Below are 20,380 nucleotides of genomic sequence, written 5' to 3'. Positions count from 1 at the left end.
TAAGTGTGACTTGCCTTTATTGTACATGACATAAGTGTGATTAGTCTTTATTGTACATGACTTAAGTGTGATTTGTCTTTATTGTACATGACATAAGTGTGAATTGTCTGTATTGTACATGACATAAGTGTGACTTGCCTTTATTGTACATGACATCAGTGTGATTTTTCTTTATTGTACATGACATAAGTGTGATTAGTCTTTATTGTACATGACATCAGTGTGATTTGTCTTTATTGTACATGACATAAGTGTGAATTGTCTTTATTGTACATGACATAAGTGTGAAATGTCTGTATTGTACATGACATAAGTGTGACTTGTCTTTATTGTACATGACATAAGTGTGACTTGCCTTTATTGTACATGACATCAGTGTGATTTTTCTTTATTGTACATGACATAAGTGTGATTAGTCTTTATTGTACATGACATCAGTGTGAATTGTCTTTATTGTACATGACATAAGTGTGAATTGTCTTTATTGTACATGACATAAGTGTGACTTGCCTTTATTGTACATGACATAAGTGTGATTAGTCTTTATTGTACATGACATTAGTGTGAATTGTCTGTATTGTACATGACATAAGTGTGATATGTCTTATTTTACTATTGTACTATTTTGCTGTGGTAATTACCGTGCACTAGAAGAAGAAAGACACAGAACTTTAACATACCACTGTCAGCATTTTTGTTGCTGAGCTGTAAAAACTGCATTAAAAAATCTCCATTAAAACAGAAAAAAATAAGTTGCAATCTTTTGATGATGTATATCAGCTTGTTAACCCATCAAACAAAATCAAAAATCAATTTTAACTGCTTGAACAACTGTAGATTGTAAAGATAATAGGTTTTAGCGTTACTGGTTTGTTGTCATTTTAATTAATCTTCTAGTGCACTTGAAATTGCAGGTTTTTTACACAATTTTATTTTACATTTTATACCTACAGCGATGTTTGATCAGGCTTGCCCTATCTAAGAAAACATATTCTGCACTTAAACATTATATATCATCAACACCTGCCTCCCTCAATCAAGCAATGATTCATTGACACTATCTCAGAAATTCCTCCTTATCAAATTTTTGTTTTGGTATCCCTTGATCAGCACTAGAACATGCAAGGCTATGACAGAGTGTTGTTTATATACAGTGGCCTGATGTGTCGGAACATCTACATGTGGCTACCTATAAAAGCTCTCATAACGTAAACTGCATGTACTGCTGACTTCATTCAGAAGAATGTCAAATGTTTTAAATGTTTTAAGGAAAAGTAGCTCATGTTACATATGCAAAGGGAAGCTATCTAGTTACAAAGGTCAAGGTCAAATGTCAACTGAGATTTTAGTATTCAGTAATATTGTTACCAATATTTTTTTTCGAATTCAGGTAAAGGTCACTGGTCAAATAGAGGTCATTGTATGTTCATTTTGATATAGAATACTGTATACATTATAACAGTATCATCTTATTCTATACAAACATATCATTTCTGAATTACATGCATACTTATATTAAACCACAGCCGAGATATGACCTGGAAATTTGAATATTTCAGTATTCAAAGGTCATGGACATTCCTTTGATATAAACTTCTGCAATGCTTCGTACAGGTGTCATGGTGATACACATGCGTGTGTTACTGAAGATATCAATTTCAATTTCCCCTTTAACTATTAAATAGGGATGCAAATTGATGTTTTCCAGTTGAAGATGTTCTCAAATGATTTCAAATTTCTCCTCTCAGAACACCATTTTCAGTGTTTATTAAATAATTATATGATAACATCAAAGTAATTCTATATCAAACTGGCTACATATTTATTCATGAAGTTTGATATTCAGAAGAGTATCAGAGTTTCAGGAGCTCAGCCTAAAGAAGAACCTAGTGAAAATATTGAAGGTCACCAGGATTCAAAAGTCATTTAGAGATGTTTGAGTTATAAAAGTCATAAAGCACAGGACTTATTTAGGCTTTCCTATCACCAATCCTTTTGTCATTAAATCTATGAAATATTTTGAAATTGAAATTGAAATAGCAATTTACTTTACATGTACATTTTATATACAAGAAGAGAATCAAGGAAAACAAATGAAACCTGTACAATCACTGCAATGGTACAAAAATCCAAGGTGACCTTGAACATAAAATTTAATTAGTTACAATTCTCTATATATTACATTTAAGGATCAGCTGGAGAAGTTTAAGAACATATGCAGCTGCTCCTTGAAATCAGTCTTGTTATACATCATAGTCATTACACAGCCATTTCTAGTGTTTCTTACTGTTAGACAAAATATTGCACTGTGTTCAAGAATGTAACAGTGCATGCAATCTGCATCAAATTTAAACACTTGAGGTAGGCTTTATATAGATGTAGGCATTTAGTGGCTGAAGTAGTCTACAATAACATACATCAGATTTCCTGATGGCAAACATGTCAAGCTCTGTTTCTAATCTGTACCTATAAAACCCAATAGTTTGAAGACACATGCTGATACAACATTAGTCTGGAAACAACATGTATAGACAAAACCAATAAAAATTTATAAAAAAAATTCATTTGGAAAACTGCCATTTGTAAATTTTCATGTATGGAAACCATAGAAATCAAGCTAGAGGCTGAATGTCAAATGTCTGTTTGAATATTGCTACCAAGCACTTATAGTAAAGAAAACACCCGAGCACTTGGTTCTGACCACAAAATTACATCATTTGAAGACTTTGAAGTTAGCTTTATATAATAAAACCTGTCATTTCAATTTGGAGAAAAGATGCTCTTCAGTCATGATATAGGATAAATGTCTTTAACGATGATGTGACCATAACTTAGCTATGTGCCCTACTTCTGTAACAGATACAGTCTGCACAGGAATCAACCATATCAGATGTCATACTACACACATATAAAACCTCCCCTAGATATATCTTATGATTTTCAATGCAAGAAATATGGTTAAGGGGCCTGATGAATGAAACAAAATGTGTAACGTATCATCAAGGTGCTGACACAAAGAAAGATAACTCTAACTGGAATATTCTTATATACACTGCATTGAGTAGTTAGCAAATCTACTAGATTTACCTCCCCTGATATCAAGTCATGTAAAAGAGTAAGTAAATGACAGACATATGTATTGCACACTCAAATAAAATTAAAAAAAAAGATGTTTTAAATGTATGAAAAATGATTAGAACAAAAATACGACAGTAACAGGATGCTTTAGTCACTAATTGACAACTTAGTGAACAAAGCAGTTAACAATCTAATTATTTTATATAATAATGGAGGAATATAGATCATATTATCCACAAGGGTTTCACAATATCAAGGGTTGGTCCATTAAATGTTACCATGACTGAAGGCCAATCTGCCTGCATAATCTTAATGACTGAAGGAAATCTACCTGTAAACTTTGACTGATGGTCGATGTGCCTGCAGTCTATCTGACGAAGAACATTCTATTTGCACATTTTTAATGACTGAGGGTCAATATGCTTTCTCCATCTTAATGACTGAAAGAAGCTTACCTGTACAATCCTACTGACTGAGAGCCAATATGCCTGCACAATCTTAATCCTACTGACTGAGGGCCAATATGCTCGCAGTCTTAATTATTGAGGAAAATCTATCTGCACAGTCTCATTTACTGAGGAAAGTCTACCGGCACAATCCTACTGAAGGTCAATTGACTTGAACAATATCAATTACTTAGGGCCAATTTATCTACACATACATAGACAAATGACCTGAATAGTCTTAAAAACTGAGAGCAATTTTATTTATATCACATTTTTTTTCTGATGGGGAATCAACAAGCAGTGTACAATACTGACCTCAAACTGCGCCCAGTTCCAGGATGTGTTGAAGTGGTTTGACCTCTGGATGTGACCAAACTGAATGTCATATGAAGCTGCATTAGCGTTAATTGTGGTTGGAAATTCTACCTTTAGGAACTTTCTATTCTCATGCCACGTGACCTGAAATCATACATCTTGTTTTAAAAATACCTGACAACAGTATCTTGATGTTAGTGTATCATTGTCTCTAATAACTAATTTGTGCTATAAAGAGACTGGTTTACAAGGCATAAATGTAAACAAGAACAAAGATAGATAACTCTTGACTTACCTGTGTTTCACATTTGAGGTAGGGAGTTATGGCGTCCAGAGAGATAATTTGTTTGAGGTAGCTTTTGTCACTGATCTTCAAAGAAAACTGGAAGAAAAAAATAAATGGAATCACTATTCATGAGATAAATACAAAATAAGCTTTATCAGTTCTGTAAATAATCCTCCAGAGACACTCTGACAGGACCAAGGTCATCAAATATAAAACACTTAACCTCCAGAGACACTCTGACAGGACCAAGGTCATCAAATATAAAACATCTACCTCCAGAGACACTCTGACAAGACCAAGGTCATCAAATATAAAACATCTACCTCCAGAGACACTCTGACAGGACCAAGGTCGTCAAATATAAAACACCTACCTCCAGAGACACTCTGACAGGACCAAGGTCATCAAATATAAAACATCTACCTCCAGAGACACTCTGACAGGACCAAGGTCGTCAAATATAAAACATCTACCTCCAGAGACACTCTGACAGGACCAAGGTTGTCAAATATAAAACATCTACCTCCAGAGACACTCTGACAGGACCAAGGTTGTCAAATATAAAACATCTACCTCCAGAGACACTCTGACAGGACCAAGGTTGTCAAATATTAAACACCTACCTCCAGAGACACTCTGACAGGACCAAGGTTGTCAAATATAAAACATCTACCTCCAGAGACACTCTGACAGGACCAAGGTTGTCAAATATAAAACATCTACCTCCAGAGACACTCTGAAAGGACCAAGCTCGTCAAATATAAAACACCTACCTCCAGAGATACTCTGACAGGACCAAGGTCGTCAAATATAAAACATCTACCTCCAGAGACACTCTGACAGGACCAAGGTTGTCAAATATAAAACATCTACCTCCAGAGATACTCTGACAGGACCAAGGTCGTCAAATATAAAACACCTACCTCCAGAGACACTCTGACAGGACCAAGGTCGTCAAATATAAAACATCTACCTCCAGAGACACTCTGACAGGACCAAGGTCGTCAAATATAAAACATCTACCTCCAAAGATACTCTTACAGGACCAAGGTCATCAAATATAAAACACTTACCTCCAGAGACACTCTGACAGGACCAAGGTTGTCAAATATTAAACACCTACCTCCAGAGACACTCTGACAGGACCAAGGTTGTCAAATATAAAACATCTACCTCCAGAGACACTCTGACAGGACCAAGGTTGTCAAATATAAAACATCTACCTCCAGAGACACTCTGATAGGACCAAGGTTGTCAAATATTAAACATCTACCTCCAGAGACACTCTGACAGGACCAAGGTCGTCAAATATAAAACACCTACCTCCAGAGATACTCTGACAGGACCAAGGTCGTCAAATATAAAACACTTAACCTCCAGAGACACTCTGACAGGACCAAGGTCGTCAAATATAAAACACCTACCTCCAGAGACACTCTGACAGGACCAAGGTTGTCAAATATAAAACACCTACCTCCAGAGATACTCTGATAGGACCCTGGTCAGTGATCTTCACACTTTCTATAACTTCTGTCACAGGCTTCCTGGAAATTTAAAGTTTAAAACATTTAGTAACTTAAACTTTTCACATATCTCATCATTACTGATTATATAATCATTGTTTTTTTCATTAGGTAAGGAGCTTACATTGGTAACCCTTAATCTTCTGTCTGTTATATTCTTTACCTTGTTAAATGTGTTTGTTTGCAGTGGAGAATTATCCAGAGTAACAAAACACAGAATCATCAATCCCGGAGGGATATTTGAACCAGCCATCGTACAATTTCAATCGATTTGCCCTTTTTTTCAGTAATTTCATTTTACACCAATAATGCACCAAGATCCATCTAGTACATCTTCAGAAATAGAAATGACAAATTTTAATCATCAAAATTCAAGATGGCTGCTCATTGGTCATATTTTTTATGACAGGTCTAAAAAGAGACAACGTACAACTATGGATCAAGAGAAGTCTTCACATAACATATCTGAAAAAACCACTATTTCTTCTCAAGAACAGCAATAGTTGGTTTGCTTTAGGACAACTAAATGACAGATACATGATGGACAATGAACTATCGACATACGATGATATCTCTCAATTTCAGGATTATTGACTAAAATACTAAATACATGTACTAGCAAGGAATAAAAAAAACAACATAATAATTTTGAGGTTCCACCTTAACTGTAGTATGATAAAGATTATGGCCGAGTGTGTGAGGTTTGATTCATGTCTCTCAAAGAATGAAGCCACTTGAGTGCTGACAAGGATTTTCTAAATCTACTAACAGTGACCTTGACCTTGATCCTAGATTAAAAAAATAAGAACTCGTCCAAGATACATAGGCCTTTGTAAGTGTGTGAAGTTTGATAAAAAAAATCCCATAAGGAATGAAGCCACTTGATGCTGACAAACATATGTGTTATGTTTTCACACAAACGTTACATATAAGAATATCCCTATATTCCTCCCGGACATTCATTATGAAGGGTAAAAAGTAAAAAAAACTGTACCATAGCCATATATATATGTATCTTAATCAATAATGAAGGATGTTGGTAGCAGTGACTGATGGCCCACCTGAATCTTGAGATCTCAGTACAAGTATTATTCCAACCATTATCACTATCTATTTTTCTTGTCTATATCAACCTATATTCTTTTTCCTTATGTGATATAAGGTTGGAGAGTTTTGATTACTGTACATGTTTGCTCTGTTGTTGTTTACCATGTCCTTACCTCAAAATGTGATATTACTTACCTGGATTGACAAAGATTTACATGACAGTGTCATTGATGAAGCAGAAGACCCTAACTCTTCAGGCACACCTGGTCTTATACTCTTTCTACTTGTTCCAGAGTCTCTGTCTCTGTTTATGTTTTGCCCTAGTTTTATCAAATTGGAGTTTGGTTTGTGATTCTGTAGACATGCTTGGTTTTTCTTTGTTTTATTAATAGTCACCTTGACTTAAAATAATTGTTAAAACAACCACTGAACATCTACTTCATTTCCCGGATTCTGAGATGATTTCTTGTCAGTAAATAACAGCCTGTACTAAGAGACTTATGATGACTACTAAATGGCCCCAGCTCTTGTGATATAATGACGATTGTATATAAGATAGGTTATGGTAGACAACGTTTTGTCCCTATATACTCACCTGGTCTCCAGGTGATAGTCCATCACATCCCATGCATCCCAATACAAGGGCACATCATCATACATCACAAACTGGTTTCCATGGTGACTAGCACTGATTGCATTTCTGTAAGAAAAGTTATCAATGTTAAAAGATTCCATTGATCTTGAAGTGAAACTACAGGTGTTTGTTACACAATTTTTTATACAGTTTTGTTTGGCTCTCATACACATTGTATGACCATGATAAAAATATACACCATCACAATGGTAGAATTATTCATGTTACATGTTGATAACAAGTACCCAAACACACTTACAGGCAATAGACTTATTACAGGACAATAAAATAGAATTTGTTTGCATTTTTGCTGACGTTACATCTGATATAGGCTACCCATTTTCAAGCACTGGATTATTATCAAATCAATAGATACTTTATACATAGCAAATTTGAAAATTGTCACCACATTAACAGACGTTGATAAAAACAAATCAAAATTATATAAACAAAAACAACTTCTATGTAACATGATCAACACCTCTCCTCATCGTGACAGCCATTCTAAATATAATGCTGAGCAACTAAAGAGGAAATCTTAGTAACTACATGCTGATTCCACTTGTATCCAAAATAACTGATCCAAAACAAGACATATTGAATGTAAATACTACCACATGATGTGTCCTACCTGTCTGTTTTTGTTCTGTACTCTCACTTCAAAACCTTGACCTACCTGTCTGTGTGGAGTGCTGTAATTTCTTTCACATGATCTTGCACTATTTCTGTCTTTGGCTCTGTAATTTCTACCACACAACCTCTCACTTTAAAACCTTGACCTACCTGTCTGTCTTTGGTTCAGTACTCCCAAACACTCTAAGCCTAGACCTATCTGTTTTTCTTTGATCCAGTAATTTCTACCACATGCCTTGACCTATTTTCTGTCTTTGGCTCTGTAATTTCTACCATACAACCTTGACCTATCTGTCTGTCTTTGATCCAGTAATTTCTTCCAAATGACCTTGACCTACCTGGCTGTCCAAGGTATCTAACTCTCTACCACATCTATCTAGGCAATGCATTATCTTCCAAATCAATAATCTTGACCATCAATGTACATGCATATCTTTCCCTGATGATGTACTCACCACCTGGAGTTCTAGTACATGACCTTGACCTACCTGCTTGTTCCTGGTACATTGAGCTCCAATACATAGCCTTAACCTACATGTTTGTATGTGTACTTTGCTCTTTTCAACATGACCTTGACCTACGTGCTTGTTCATGGCACATAGAGTTCAAATATATGATATTTTTTTTCTTTTATGTATAGCTCCAGTACATAAACTGATATATAACCTGCTCGTTTATGGCATGTAGATTTCTAATATATGGCTGTCACCTACCTGCTTGTTCCTGATATGTAGAGTTCATGACCTTGACATATATATTGCTCCTGATGCATTGAACTCAAGTATATGACCTTGACCTACCGGCTTGTTCCTAGTACATATACTTCCAGTACATAAATAACTGTGACCTTCATGTTTGTTCCTCTGACATAGAGATCCATATCACAACCTTGACCTACCTGCTTGTTCCTGGTACATATACTTCCAGTACATAAATAACTGTGACCTTCATGTTTGTTCCTCTGACATAGAGATCCATATCACAACCTTGACCTACCTGCTTGTTCCTGGTACATATACATTCAGTACATAAATAACTGTGACCTTCATGTTTGTTCCTCTGTCATAGAGATCCATATCACAACCTTGACCTACCTGCTTGTTCCATGGATATTGAGATCCAGTTCATAACCTTGACCTACCTGCTTGTTCCTGGCACACAGAGCTCCAGTACATGACCAGATGAGTTTAGAACAGCAGTCAAATATTGGTTCTCCAGTTCATAAAGATCTCCCTACAAATAATGCATGAAACAGTGGGGAAGTTAAAGAATGGAATGACTTGTGTATAACCCATTAATCACATCCTACCCTGTACAGGTCTCACACACACTGATATAATGCATATATCTGTCACAAATACTATAAATATTAAGTGATTCAAATGTGAAAATGAAAAAAGGTAACAGGCAGGCCATCTTGAAAATAAGATCATGCTAACAAAATGGCCATAAATGATCAGCACCAATAGTGAACATGCTTACAGTCTGCAAGAAGATTTATCAAACAGCTTTTTGAAAAGTTGTGGTAACAAAAATTGTTCACAGAACAAACTGATGGGTGGAAGGAAGGACAGATTGACAAAAAGCATAAATACAAAACATAGTGCATCCATAGCAGTACTTACTTTCTTCACAACTCGGACGGGAAACTGACACTCCTGTGGTACCAGGCTAGTATAACCACAGCTGGGTACCAATACAATAGCTGTCAAAAAATACTGACAGCTGTTTAATTTGCTTTGTATATGATGTAGGATGCTGATTGCTATATAGACAATATCTTTACAGACACATTTTTGTTATACAGACAAGATCTCAATGAGAGATGTTTGTTATATAGACAAGATCTTAATGAGAGATGTTGATATACACACACTGATATTAATGACATATATCTTCACAAATACTTATGAGAGGTGTTTGTTATACAAAAGATCTTAATGAGAGGTGTATGTTATACAGACAGGATCTTAAAATGACAGATCATGTTATACAACAAGGCCTTAATGACAGATGTATGTTATACAGACAAGATCTTTATACAGACAAGATCTTAATGACAGATATTTCTTATACAGACAAGATCTTAATGTGAGATGTATGTTATACAGACAAGATCTTAATGACAGATGTTTGTTATACAGACAAGATCTTAATGTGAGATGTTTATTATACAGACAAGGTCTTAATGAGAGGTGTTTGTTATACAGACAAGATCTTAATGAGAGGTGTGTGTTATACAGACAAGAGCTTAATGAGAGATGTTTGTTATACAGACAAGATCTTAATGAGAGGTGTGTGTTATACAGACAAGATCTTAATGAGAGGTGTGTGTTATACAGACAAGGTCTTAATGAGAGGTGTATGTTATACAGACAAGATCTTAATGAGAGGTGTTTGTTATACAGACAAGATCTTAATGAGAGGTGTTTGTTATACAGACAAGATCTTAATGAGAGATGTTTGTTATACAGACAAGATCTTAATGAGAGGTGTTTGTTATACAGACAAGATCTTAATGTGAGATGTTTGTTATACAGACAAGATCTTAATGAGAGATGTTTGTTATACAGACAAGATCTTAATGAGAGGTGTTTGTTATACAGACAAGATCTTAATGACAGATATTTCTTATACAGACAAGGTCTTATTGAGAGATGTTTGTTGTATAGACAAGAGCTTAATGAGAGATGTTTGTTGTATAGACAAGAGCTTAATGAGAGGTGTTTGTTATACAGACAAGATCTTATTGAGAGATGTTTGTTGTATAGACAAGAGCTTAATGAGAGATGTTTGTTGTATAGACAAGAGCTTAATGAGAGGTGTTTGTTATACAGACAAGATCTTAATGACAGATGTATGTTATACAGACAAGATCTTAATGACAGATGTATGTTATACAGACAAGATCTTAATGAGAGGTGTTTGTTATACAGACAAGATCTTAATGACAGATATTTCTTATACAGACAAGATCTTAATGTGAGATGTATGTTATACAGACAAGATCTTAATGACAAATATTTCTTATACAGACAAGATCTTAATGACAGATGTTTGTTATACAGACAAGATCTTAATGAGAGGTGTTTGTTATACAGACAAGGTCTTAATGAGAGGTGTTTGTTATACAGACAAGATCTTATTGAGAGATGTTTGTTGTATAGACAAGAGCTTAATGAGAGGTGTTTGTTATACAGACAAGATCTTAATGACAGATATTTCTTATACAGACAAGGTCTTATTGAGAGATGTTTGTTATACAGACAAGATCTTAATGAAAGATATTTCTTATACAGACAAGATCTTAATGAAAGATATTTCTTATACAGACAAGATCTTCATGAAAGATATTTTATACAGACAAAATCTTATGAGAGATGTTTTCTTATACAGACAAGATCTTAATGAGAAATATTTGTTATACAGACAAGATCTTAATGACAGATGTTTGTTATACAGACAAAATCTTAATGAGAGATGTTTGTTATACAGACAAGATCTTAATGAGAGATGTTTGTTATACAGACAAAATCTTATTGACAGATGTTTGTTATACAGACAAAATCTTAATGAGAGATGTTTGTTATACAGACAAGATCTTAATGAGAGATGTTTGTTATACATACAAGATCTTAATGAGAGATGTTTGTTATACAGACAAGATCTTAATGAGAGATGTTTGTTATACAGACAAGATCTCAATGTGAGATGTTTGTTATACAGACAAGATCTTAATGAGAGATGTTTGTTATACAGACAAGATCTTAATGAGAGATGTTTGTTATACAGACAAGATCTCAATGAGAGATGTTTGTTATACAGACAAGATCTTATTGACAGATGTTTGTTATACAGACAAGATCTTAATGAGAGATGTTTGTTATACAGACAAGATCTTAATGAGAGATGTTTGTTATACAGACAAGATCTCAATGAGAGATGTTTGTTATACAGACAAGATCTTAATGAGAGATGTTTGTTATACAGACAAGATCTCAATGAGAGATGTTTGTTATACAGACAAGATCTTAATGAGAGATGTTTGTTATACAGACAAGATCTCAATGAGAGATGTTTGTTATACAGACAAGATCTCAATGACAGATGTTTGTTATACAGACAAGATCTTAATGAGAGATGTTTGTTATACAGACAAGATCTAAATGAGAGATGTTTGTTATACAGACAAGATATTGACAGATGTTTGTTATACAGACAAGATCTTATTGACAGATGTTTGTTATACAGACAAAATCTTATTGACAGATGTTTGTTATACAAATAAGATCTTAATGAGAGGTGTTTGTTATACAGACAAAATCTTATTGACAGATGTTTGTTATACATACAAAATCTTATTGACAGATGACTGTAAACACACAGGATCTTTATGGAGATGTAGTATTTGTTGGAGTTTAAGTACACAACATATTTTTTACTATTGATTCTTTTTGACAAATCTCAATTCTATACTCACCAAGGTTGTTACTGTAGACATCTAACTGTAGAAGTTCATTGTCTAATTTCAATTTCTTGGAAGATCTTTCTGCTGTTTCCTTGCTTTCTTTTTCCTCTCCAGGCACAATGACCACATCTGACCGTTCCCAGCTAAGGGTGTTGACCACTACTGGACGAGAGTCAGACTGACCAGCAGTTAGATGGCCAAAAGCATTGTTCCATAGTGATTTTCCAGACTTCAATATATCTGAAATAATCATATAGACAGTTATTCCTAAATCTATATCTACACATTGTTGATGTTTAAATACTTTAAAGCAAATGTGGGTAAATTTATTTGAACAAAATTTGAAGGTCAAAGACTGGCCGTACTGTGGTGAAATATTAAACACTACTCTAGACCCCAGGTTCTTGTAAAAAGAATAATTTGTTCAATAATTTCAACACTTGACCTTGATCATAATTCTTCATCCTTTGTTAGATCCCGTTCAACACCACAGCACCACAGCAAGCTACAAGTCTAATGTCAAGAGCCCAGAGAATTTCCGATCAACATTAAATACTAAATATATCTTCTGCATAAACTTACCAGAAATATAAGTCATTGGGGCTATGAACAGGATGACTGGGGTACTTACCTTTATAATGGTTATTTGCATCTTTGTAAACCTGAAAGAAAAACAAAGAATTAACATTATCAGAAATGTTTAAATATTAAGGAACTTGAAAGATGCTAGTGCTATTGATATCACAAGGAAGGACACATTTATATCTTAGCCGTTTAAATAAATTCAGCTCGCAAAAATAAATAAATAAATAAATAAATAAATAAATAAATAAATAGAGTTTTCATATTACAACAGAATTATACCCATGTTACATCCTGAATGTTTACATTATGTTGTTGTTTAGTCCTACTTTAACCTCTGTTTAGGTATAATACGACCACACTACCATTCTTCACTTGATATTATTATACTATGAAATACACTGATTCTATGTATTTTAGCTATACCAGTTCTATAGACGACCCAGGAAGTACATCGTGAAACTGATTCAGTAGTAACAGTTTCCAGAGTCTGAGGATTTCATCTGCCGGGTAGTCATACACACTGGGAAGTCCGGTAGTCAGTGCTAGACAACTCATTAACTCAACATCATGGAGCAAAATCTCACATCTACGATTGAGTTCTTTTATCTAAAAATGATAAATTACATTCACTCAAAAAAATACTTATTAAAGAAAACCGTGTTCAAATATTTGTTGGAAATTTTGATAAAAAATTGCTTTTAAATATTAACATTAAACAATTTTGATAATTATTGATGATAAATTTTCTCGTCCATCCATAAATATGTGAGCCTGATTTTGTTATATCTTTGATGCATTGTTTGTTTAAAACCCCACATTTTTATCAGTGAACACAGCTTGTTGCTTATTTATATTTAGAACAGGCGAGGTGGTTACCCATTGTAGAAGTGGAAAAACATTATAAGGAATATTGATTGACTGAATCCTAATCTCAAAGTAGTAATATAGAAATATAATTAATTCAGATAAACATTTATTTTGTTATGTTACAGTGTTAATTTAAACCATTACCTTTGCTTGAGAAGTGTATGTGCCATTGTGAAGTTCCAAGTATAGCTCTCCTTTCCATTTACATAACTTGTCACCATCATTCTTCTCCACAGTGGAGAAATATTCGTCAGGAGTGCTCATCTTAACTCTGTCAAGGAACAATTAATTCAATATCACATGCAAGGAACACACGACATCTTGTTAATATTTATAATAAACAGAAAAGCATCAGACTTGTAAATAAAAGTAAAGTGTTACCCACCAAAACAAATAAAAATGATTTTATCTTTAGACATCTGTCAATAGCAATAATATCTCAAATCAAATTAAAACAATAAGTAGTTACATCAAAGTTCAGCCTCCTTTTCATATCTTTAATTATCCCACTACATGATTGTATGAGGTGAATAATTTGTATATCATTTAGGAACATTTTTTCAGCTTGGAAAGAAGTTTTTATAACACAATTAGTAGGACTTAATTATGATGTTTCTGTGCCTAACTAGCCACCTTCATCAGACAGATAAACCAGTGTGAAGTGAATTAGTAAGAAACTGACAGCTTTTTTGGTCAGACAGATGACCAGTGTGAAGTGAATTAGTAAGAAATTGACCAACTTTTTTGGTCAGACAGATAAACCAGTGTGAAGTGAATTAGTAAGAAATTGACCAACTTTTTTGGTCAGACAGATGACCAGTGTGAAGTGTATTAGTAAGAAATTGACCAACTTTTTTGCCTGTACTATAATCCTATGTACAATAAGGTCAAAAATAGTGTGATGTGATGATGAAACTGAAGTTTTTATAGACGCTCTTGAGAGAATCTATTTTATTTTATACTATCAAGATATCATCTTAGCAGTTGTGAGAACATATTTCCGTAAACTTTTCCAACCGATGATGAATCATATCATCTGACTTACAATCTTTTATGACAAAAAGAATTAAAAGTATGTTGGATGGAGATCTATGCTTGTTGAGATAACACTATTGTGGGAGGATAAAAACACACTGAAGACAGAGTTACCTACCTTGGGAGACCATCTGTATCCTCTATCCTACGGAGTCTCTGTAACATGTCCTCCCTGACAAATTTAACAAGTATCTTGTATGCATGCAAACTTTTGTTAAATTATCATCAATTAAATTTACATGTATATGTGATATTAATATTCTTACTTTATTTGGTTTAGATGATCTGATCGATATTGATTTTGGAATACACGTACCAAGGTAATCAAAGCATGAAACCTGCAAACCATTTCAGTTTTTCTCTGTCTCGTACTATACTGAATTATTACAATTCATTGTATAATAAACTTATAAAACTATAACTGAATCAAATCGTGACAAAATAAGGACTTACGAGGGGCCATTGCCACCATCACCATATCCAAACAGATACATGCTGTGACCAGACCGCCCCTTGTCTTGGTAGTTAGACAGAGTAAAGAGAACCTGAATATACCAACATTACAGACATTCATCAATATTTAATTAAAATTCAAATAACACAAATTAACTTTCATAACTGACTCAATACAAAGTTTCATATCTTCTCAATCAGGTCAAAGAATATTTAAATTGTTTATCATACCTATAAAATTTTAAACCTGACTACAATTGGTTATTTCCTTGAATAGTAATCGTTCTTCAAGTTTTGTACTTCTACAGCTACATAAATCAATTAATCAGTTAGTTTGTAAAAATACTGTCACTTTTGGTTGACAGGTCAATAGTATTATGAAGATACCAATTTACACAATATATATCTAGCTCCAAAATCATAACACCATCTTATAGGTTGTTAAAGGATGCTACCTCTTTGACATTGCCTTTCATCTCATATGAGTCGCCGGGTGGAAAATGTGAGAGGACTTTACTGCCGTCAATACCCTGCCACCAAAACGTGTGGTGCTGAAATGTATTACCAACTGATAACACACATCCAAGTTATCATAAATCCACAAAATTTGTTAGGGAGCATTTTCCACAGAAAATTTACCATACATTGTAAAATCACAATATAACCATGAATTGTACAACTATATGTACCCATGTTTAAAAAAACAAATATTGGAATTTTTTCTGTAAATGAAAATTATGGATGTATACGATTGTAACTTTGTAAACAAAAATTATATTCCAACTTTTAAAAAGCTACTTCCTATTAAAGGACCATATTAATATATATATACATATATTTATATTTGTATACTTACAGGAAACTTATTGACAAGGCTCCAACTGAGCTTCTGAGTAAGAAAGCGTTTGATGTTACAGATGTTCATGATCTGGGGAAGCTGAGCGGAGTATCCAAATGTATCAGGCAGCCAGAACTGGAATGAGTACAATGTAAACAGTACAGATATATCATGATAATCATGACTGGTTTGTATTTTTTAAAGTATTTTCAGAACAACACTTAAGAAAAAATCTTTTTATTACACAACTGAAAACAAAAAGAACTGCAAGTAGGTCAGGTATTGAACAATTACTAAAGCATGGAGATCAAGTTGTATCTTAAAGTAAAATTTTAAATCAGTCACTAATAAAGCCTCACTACCTCTGAACAAGTCTTGTCAAACTCTTTTTGAAAGAACAGCTGCCCATACAGGAATTGTCTCACAAAAGACTCCCCACTTGGAAGGTTTCCATCCTGTGCAGCGGGAGAAGACAAAGTTAGTCACTTAAAAACATTTCCAAACATTACAATTCATAGCACTGTCTCCAATATAATGAATTATCAAAATAAAACTTCATTCGTCAATAATTAAATCTGTGGTGTATCTGCAGTATTTAACAAATATATTTATACAACACTGCATCTCTATTGATGTAAACGTAGAGGTATATTTATGTTAAATGTACAGGTAAACCTATGTTTAATGCACAGGTGTATTTATGTTAAGATATTTAATGACACACCAACAAAAATTTATGTATTATTGAATGTCTGGTCCATCCTGAATATCATACATTTTTTCTCAGCCTGTTTCACCTGCTCTTAGTCCGATCCTCTCAATTCCTCTAGATAAGATATAAAGGATCTGATATAACCTTCAATCAGAGGTCATCATGTTCAAGTGACCTTTTAATACCCTTGCATTGTCAGCTTTGGGACATCCTCAATATACCTGGTACACAGATGAGTAAGAAAGCACACTTTGCTCTGTCCTCTATTTGTGATTAATCTGCTGGTCCAGTATACCAACATTGTACATTTTTGTTATGTATGGGCCCCTGGGTCTGGATCATGTACTTACCATTTCTACCCATGTGCCACCAACAGGTATAAATCTACCTCTCTGTACAAAAGACTTGATCTTATCATACATCACTGGGTAGTGCTGCTTCACCCACTCAAACTGTTGAGCCTTTAGAAAAATAGAATGAAAATACATGCCTCAATTGGTTCACAGTTTAGGAATGAACAATGAAACATGTAAAACTGTTGGTCATCAAAAGATACGTGGGGATAGATAATGGTTTTGGTGTAAATTCATTCTTGGGAACATGTAAAGGTTTTGTGTTCAATAGGTACTTGGGAACGTGTAAAGGTTTGGTGTTCAATATGTACTTGGAAATGTGTAAAGGTTTTTGCGTTCAATATATACTTGGGAACATGTAGAGTTTTTTGTGTTCAATACGTACTTGGGAACACGTAAAGGTGAAATCTGGATACTGTTCCATCAGCTGTAAGGTACATGACCAGCTCCTTGCACACTTCCGTATCGTCTCATCATATGGCCAAAGCCATGCTAAAAATGATTAAACTGTACATTCAGCCAAGCTTATAATTGTTGTAGAAATATAAAAGATATAAGAAAATTTTGCAGAGGATAATAACAGAATTAAAACCATTATCCTGAAGATAACTTATACCCACGCCACATATAGATGGAAATTTTGCTGATGATAATAACAGAATTAAAACTATCATCCTGAAGATAACTTATACTCCTGCCTCCACATATGAGTTTATATGTCAATTGTTTTCCAATTATCCATATGCAATTTTTTAATAAAATCCACTGATAAGGGGTATGAAAATGCAAGCACATCTATATATAATTCCCAATATTCATATGTATAAAAAAAACGTAGTTTCTCTGAATTAAGTTGACAACTGATAATGTTAAGAGTAGCAGTTTGGAAAAGACTTTCCCTGTCGTTGGTCTTCGCTTGGTTACCATGGCAAGCAAGGGATAATGAACATTTTGGAAAATAGTACTATTGCAGAATAGAAGTTCTACACAACCAGTAAAAGATTTGGGCGTGATATTTTGATGAGTACACAGTCACCTTCTTCCGACAAATGACCAGTATGGAGTGTACTAGCACTGACGTACCTAGTGTACGAGATGGTATGGAATCAACCAACATTTTCTGCTGTACTATAATCCTATGTACACTATGGTCACAATATTTTCGAGTCAGAAGCATCAAATGTGTTTCCATAGTAATGGTTCTGGAAACAAATGATGTGTATGAGCTACACTATTTGACCAAGTTTCATTAAAAGTTATCTAAGGACTGATGTGCTATGGACCATTATACAAAACCTGTGTGTAGTAACTAGGTTATCATGGAAACTATAATTTCTGCAAAAAATTGAAAAATGAAACCTGCATGTACATCTACAGTCACTAACATTCCTATATAGATTAAATGAAATCAGTCCATAAGTTAGGGAGGTGTTGTGCGGACAATATTTCCAGATGACAGCCATTCTCGTTGACAATTTAAGTATGTTTATCCTTGCATGTCCAATAATATGGAGTGTGTGAGTTGTATACCTGTGTCTATATGAGCATGTCCCATTGCATGGAGAGTGTGCTGACTTGCTCCATTGCCTTGTTTAAAAAACTCTTCAGCGATGGCATGGGCTCTTGAATAAAGAAATAATTAACACAGACAAAATTAAGATACAAACAGTTTGATAATCAAAATTTCATTACGAATAATTTACACTACAGATATAAGTGTATTATATTTGTATGTGTATTTCCATATATACTCTTTATTAAGAATTTGTTAGGAGACTACAGGGTATGATAACCAAATATTATAACACTTTCTAACTGATCATGTAATACCCAAGTCTATCATGAGGTACTTAAGGGACAACTAACTTGTGGTAGGTAGAAGGATCCTCCACATTACAAGTGTTGATGAGTTTGTTTACAGTATACAGAGCCTGGTAACCTCTTTCTGTATTATCTGGTAAGTGCTGAGAAAAAAAAAATAAAAAAAGCAAACATTTATTGAAGTACATTATATAATCCCTTATGTCTCTATTAATAAATCATCAATTAAAAATCTTCACAAGCAGTGAACTGTCAATAACAACTGCTAACAGAATCAATACAACACATGATTGTGTTTCTTACACTGAAACTTTGAAGTCATTTTTCATGAATAAACATCTACCTCCTTCAAGGAACTGATGGTCTAAATATTTTGTTTATAAGGTCTTAATTCTGATGATCAAACCTTAGCCATGTCGTGTAACATCTCCACATCTAAAATAAGGTTGTAGATTCTGCGATCAAATATGGCTATCTCTGCCTGAGCCAAGGTAAAATAGCGATCTGGGTCTGGACGTTCAATCATGCCATTATCTCCAGCTCCAAACAAGCCATTGCATGCCATCTCTACGTAGATTTTCTGTCTGAGAACATACAACAATATGGTGTTATACCACTGACAACATACAACAATATGGTGTTATACCACTGAGAACATACAACAATATGGTGTTATACCACTGACAACATACAACAATATGGTGTTATACCACTGAGAACATACAACAATATGGTGTTATACCACTGACAACATACAACAATATGGTGTTATACCACTGACAACATACAACAATATGGTGTTATACCACTGAGAACATACAACAATATGGTGTTATACCACTGAGAACATACAACAATATGGTGTTATACCACTGAGAACATACAACAATATGATGTTATACCACTGACAACATACAACAATATGGTGTTATACCACTGACAACATACAACAATATGGTGTTATACCACTGACAACATACAACAATATGGTGTTATACCACTGAGAACATACAACAATATGGTGTTATACCACTGAGAACATACAACAATAGTATATGGTGTTACACCACTGAGCATGTCTTTACCAACATCTGTCCCAAGAGGAGAGAGAAAAACTAGTTATAGACATGGAATTATACAGACTTCTCACAAAATATTCATAAAAAAAATTTACAAACTCTCTTAACAACATATCCTAGAAACAATATTGCATATATTTTATCACCTTGAAGCACAGGGGCTTGTCATGGATTCCAAACTCGAAGGTATGTTAGCATGGAATCGAT

General features: G+C 34.0%; 1 protein-coding gene across 1 annotated transcript in view; it reads right to left on the bottom strand.

Annotated features, from left to right (window-relative positions):
* The window catches only part of LOC132561318 (alpha-mannosidase 2C1-like), a 46,604-nt gene that overhangs the window by 22,375 nt on the left and 3,849 nt on the right, over positions 1 to 20,380 (bottom strand). The window contains exons 6-25 of the mRNA XM_060226042.1: positions 19,501 to 19,678; positions 19,140 to 19,237; positions 18,804 to 18,895; positions 17,659 to 17,765; positions 17,271 to 17,381; positions 16,571 to 16,663; positions 16,227 to 16,343; positions 15,826 to 15,921; positions 15,371 to 15,462; positions 15,036 to 15,089; positions 14,027 to 14,153; positions 13,439 to 13,621; positions 13,062 to 13,092; positions 12,443 to 12,670; positions 9,588 to 9,667; positions 9,104 to 9,195; positions 7,291 to 7,395; positions 5,600 to 5,669; positions 4,135 to 4,221; positions 3,840 to 3,983 (exon numbers count right to left, since the gene is read on the bottom strand). Coding sequence (XP_060082025.1) covers positions 3,840 to 3,983; positions 4,135 to 4,221; positions 5,600 to 5,669; positions 7,291 to 7,395; positions 9,104 to 9,195; positions 9,588 to 9,667; positions 12,443 to 12,670; positions 13,062 to 13,092; positions 13,439 to 13,621; positions 14,027 to 14,153; positions 15,036 to 15,089; positions 15,371 to 15,462; positions 15,826 to 15,921; positions 16,227 to 16,343; positions 16,571 to 16,663; positions 17,271 to 17,381; positions 17,659 to 17,765; positions 18,804 to 18,895; positions 19,140 to 19,237; positions 19,501 to 19,678 — 2,185 coding nt within the window. The remainder of the gene's footprint in view (positions 1 to 3,839; positions 3,984 to 4,134; positions 4,222 to 5,599; positions 5,670 to 7,290; positions 7,396 to 9,103; positions 9,196 to 9,587; positions 9,668 to 12,442; positions 12,671 to 13,061; positions 13,093 to 13,438; positions 13,622 to 14,026; positions 14,154 to 15,035; positions 15,090 to 15,370; positions 15,463 to 15,825; positions 15,922 to 16,226; positions 16,344 to 16,570; positions 16,664 to 17,270; positions 17,382 to 17,658; positions 17,766 to 18,803; positions 18,896 to 19,139; positions 19,238 to 19,500; positions 19,679 to 20,380) is intronic.

Source organism: Ylistrum balloti, unplaced genomic scaffold, assembly GCF_031769215.1.
Source record: "Ylistrum balloti isolate Yb309-2 unplaced genomic scaffold, AGI_CSIRO_Ybal_v1 Utg371194, whole genome shotgun sequence".
Classification (NCBI taxonomy): Eukaryota; Metazoa; Mollusca; class Bivalvia; order Pectinida; family Pectinidae; genus Ylistrum; species Ylistrum balloti.
This window is presented reverse-complemented; position numbering and strand designations above follow the sequence as displayed.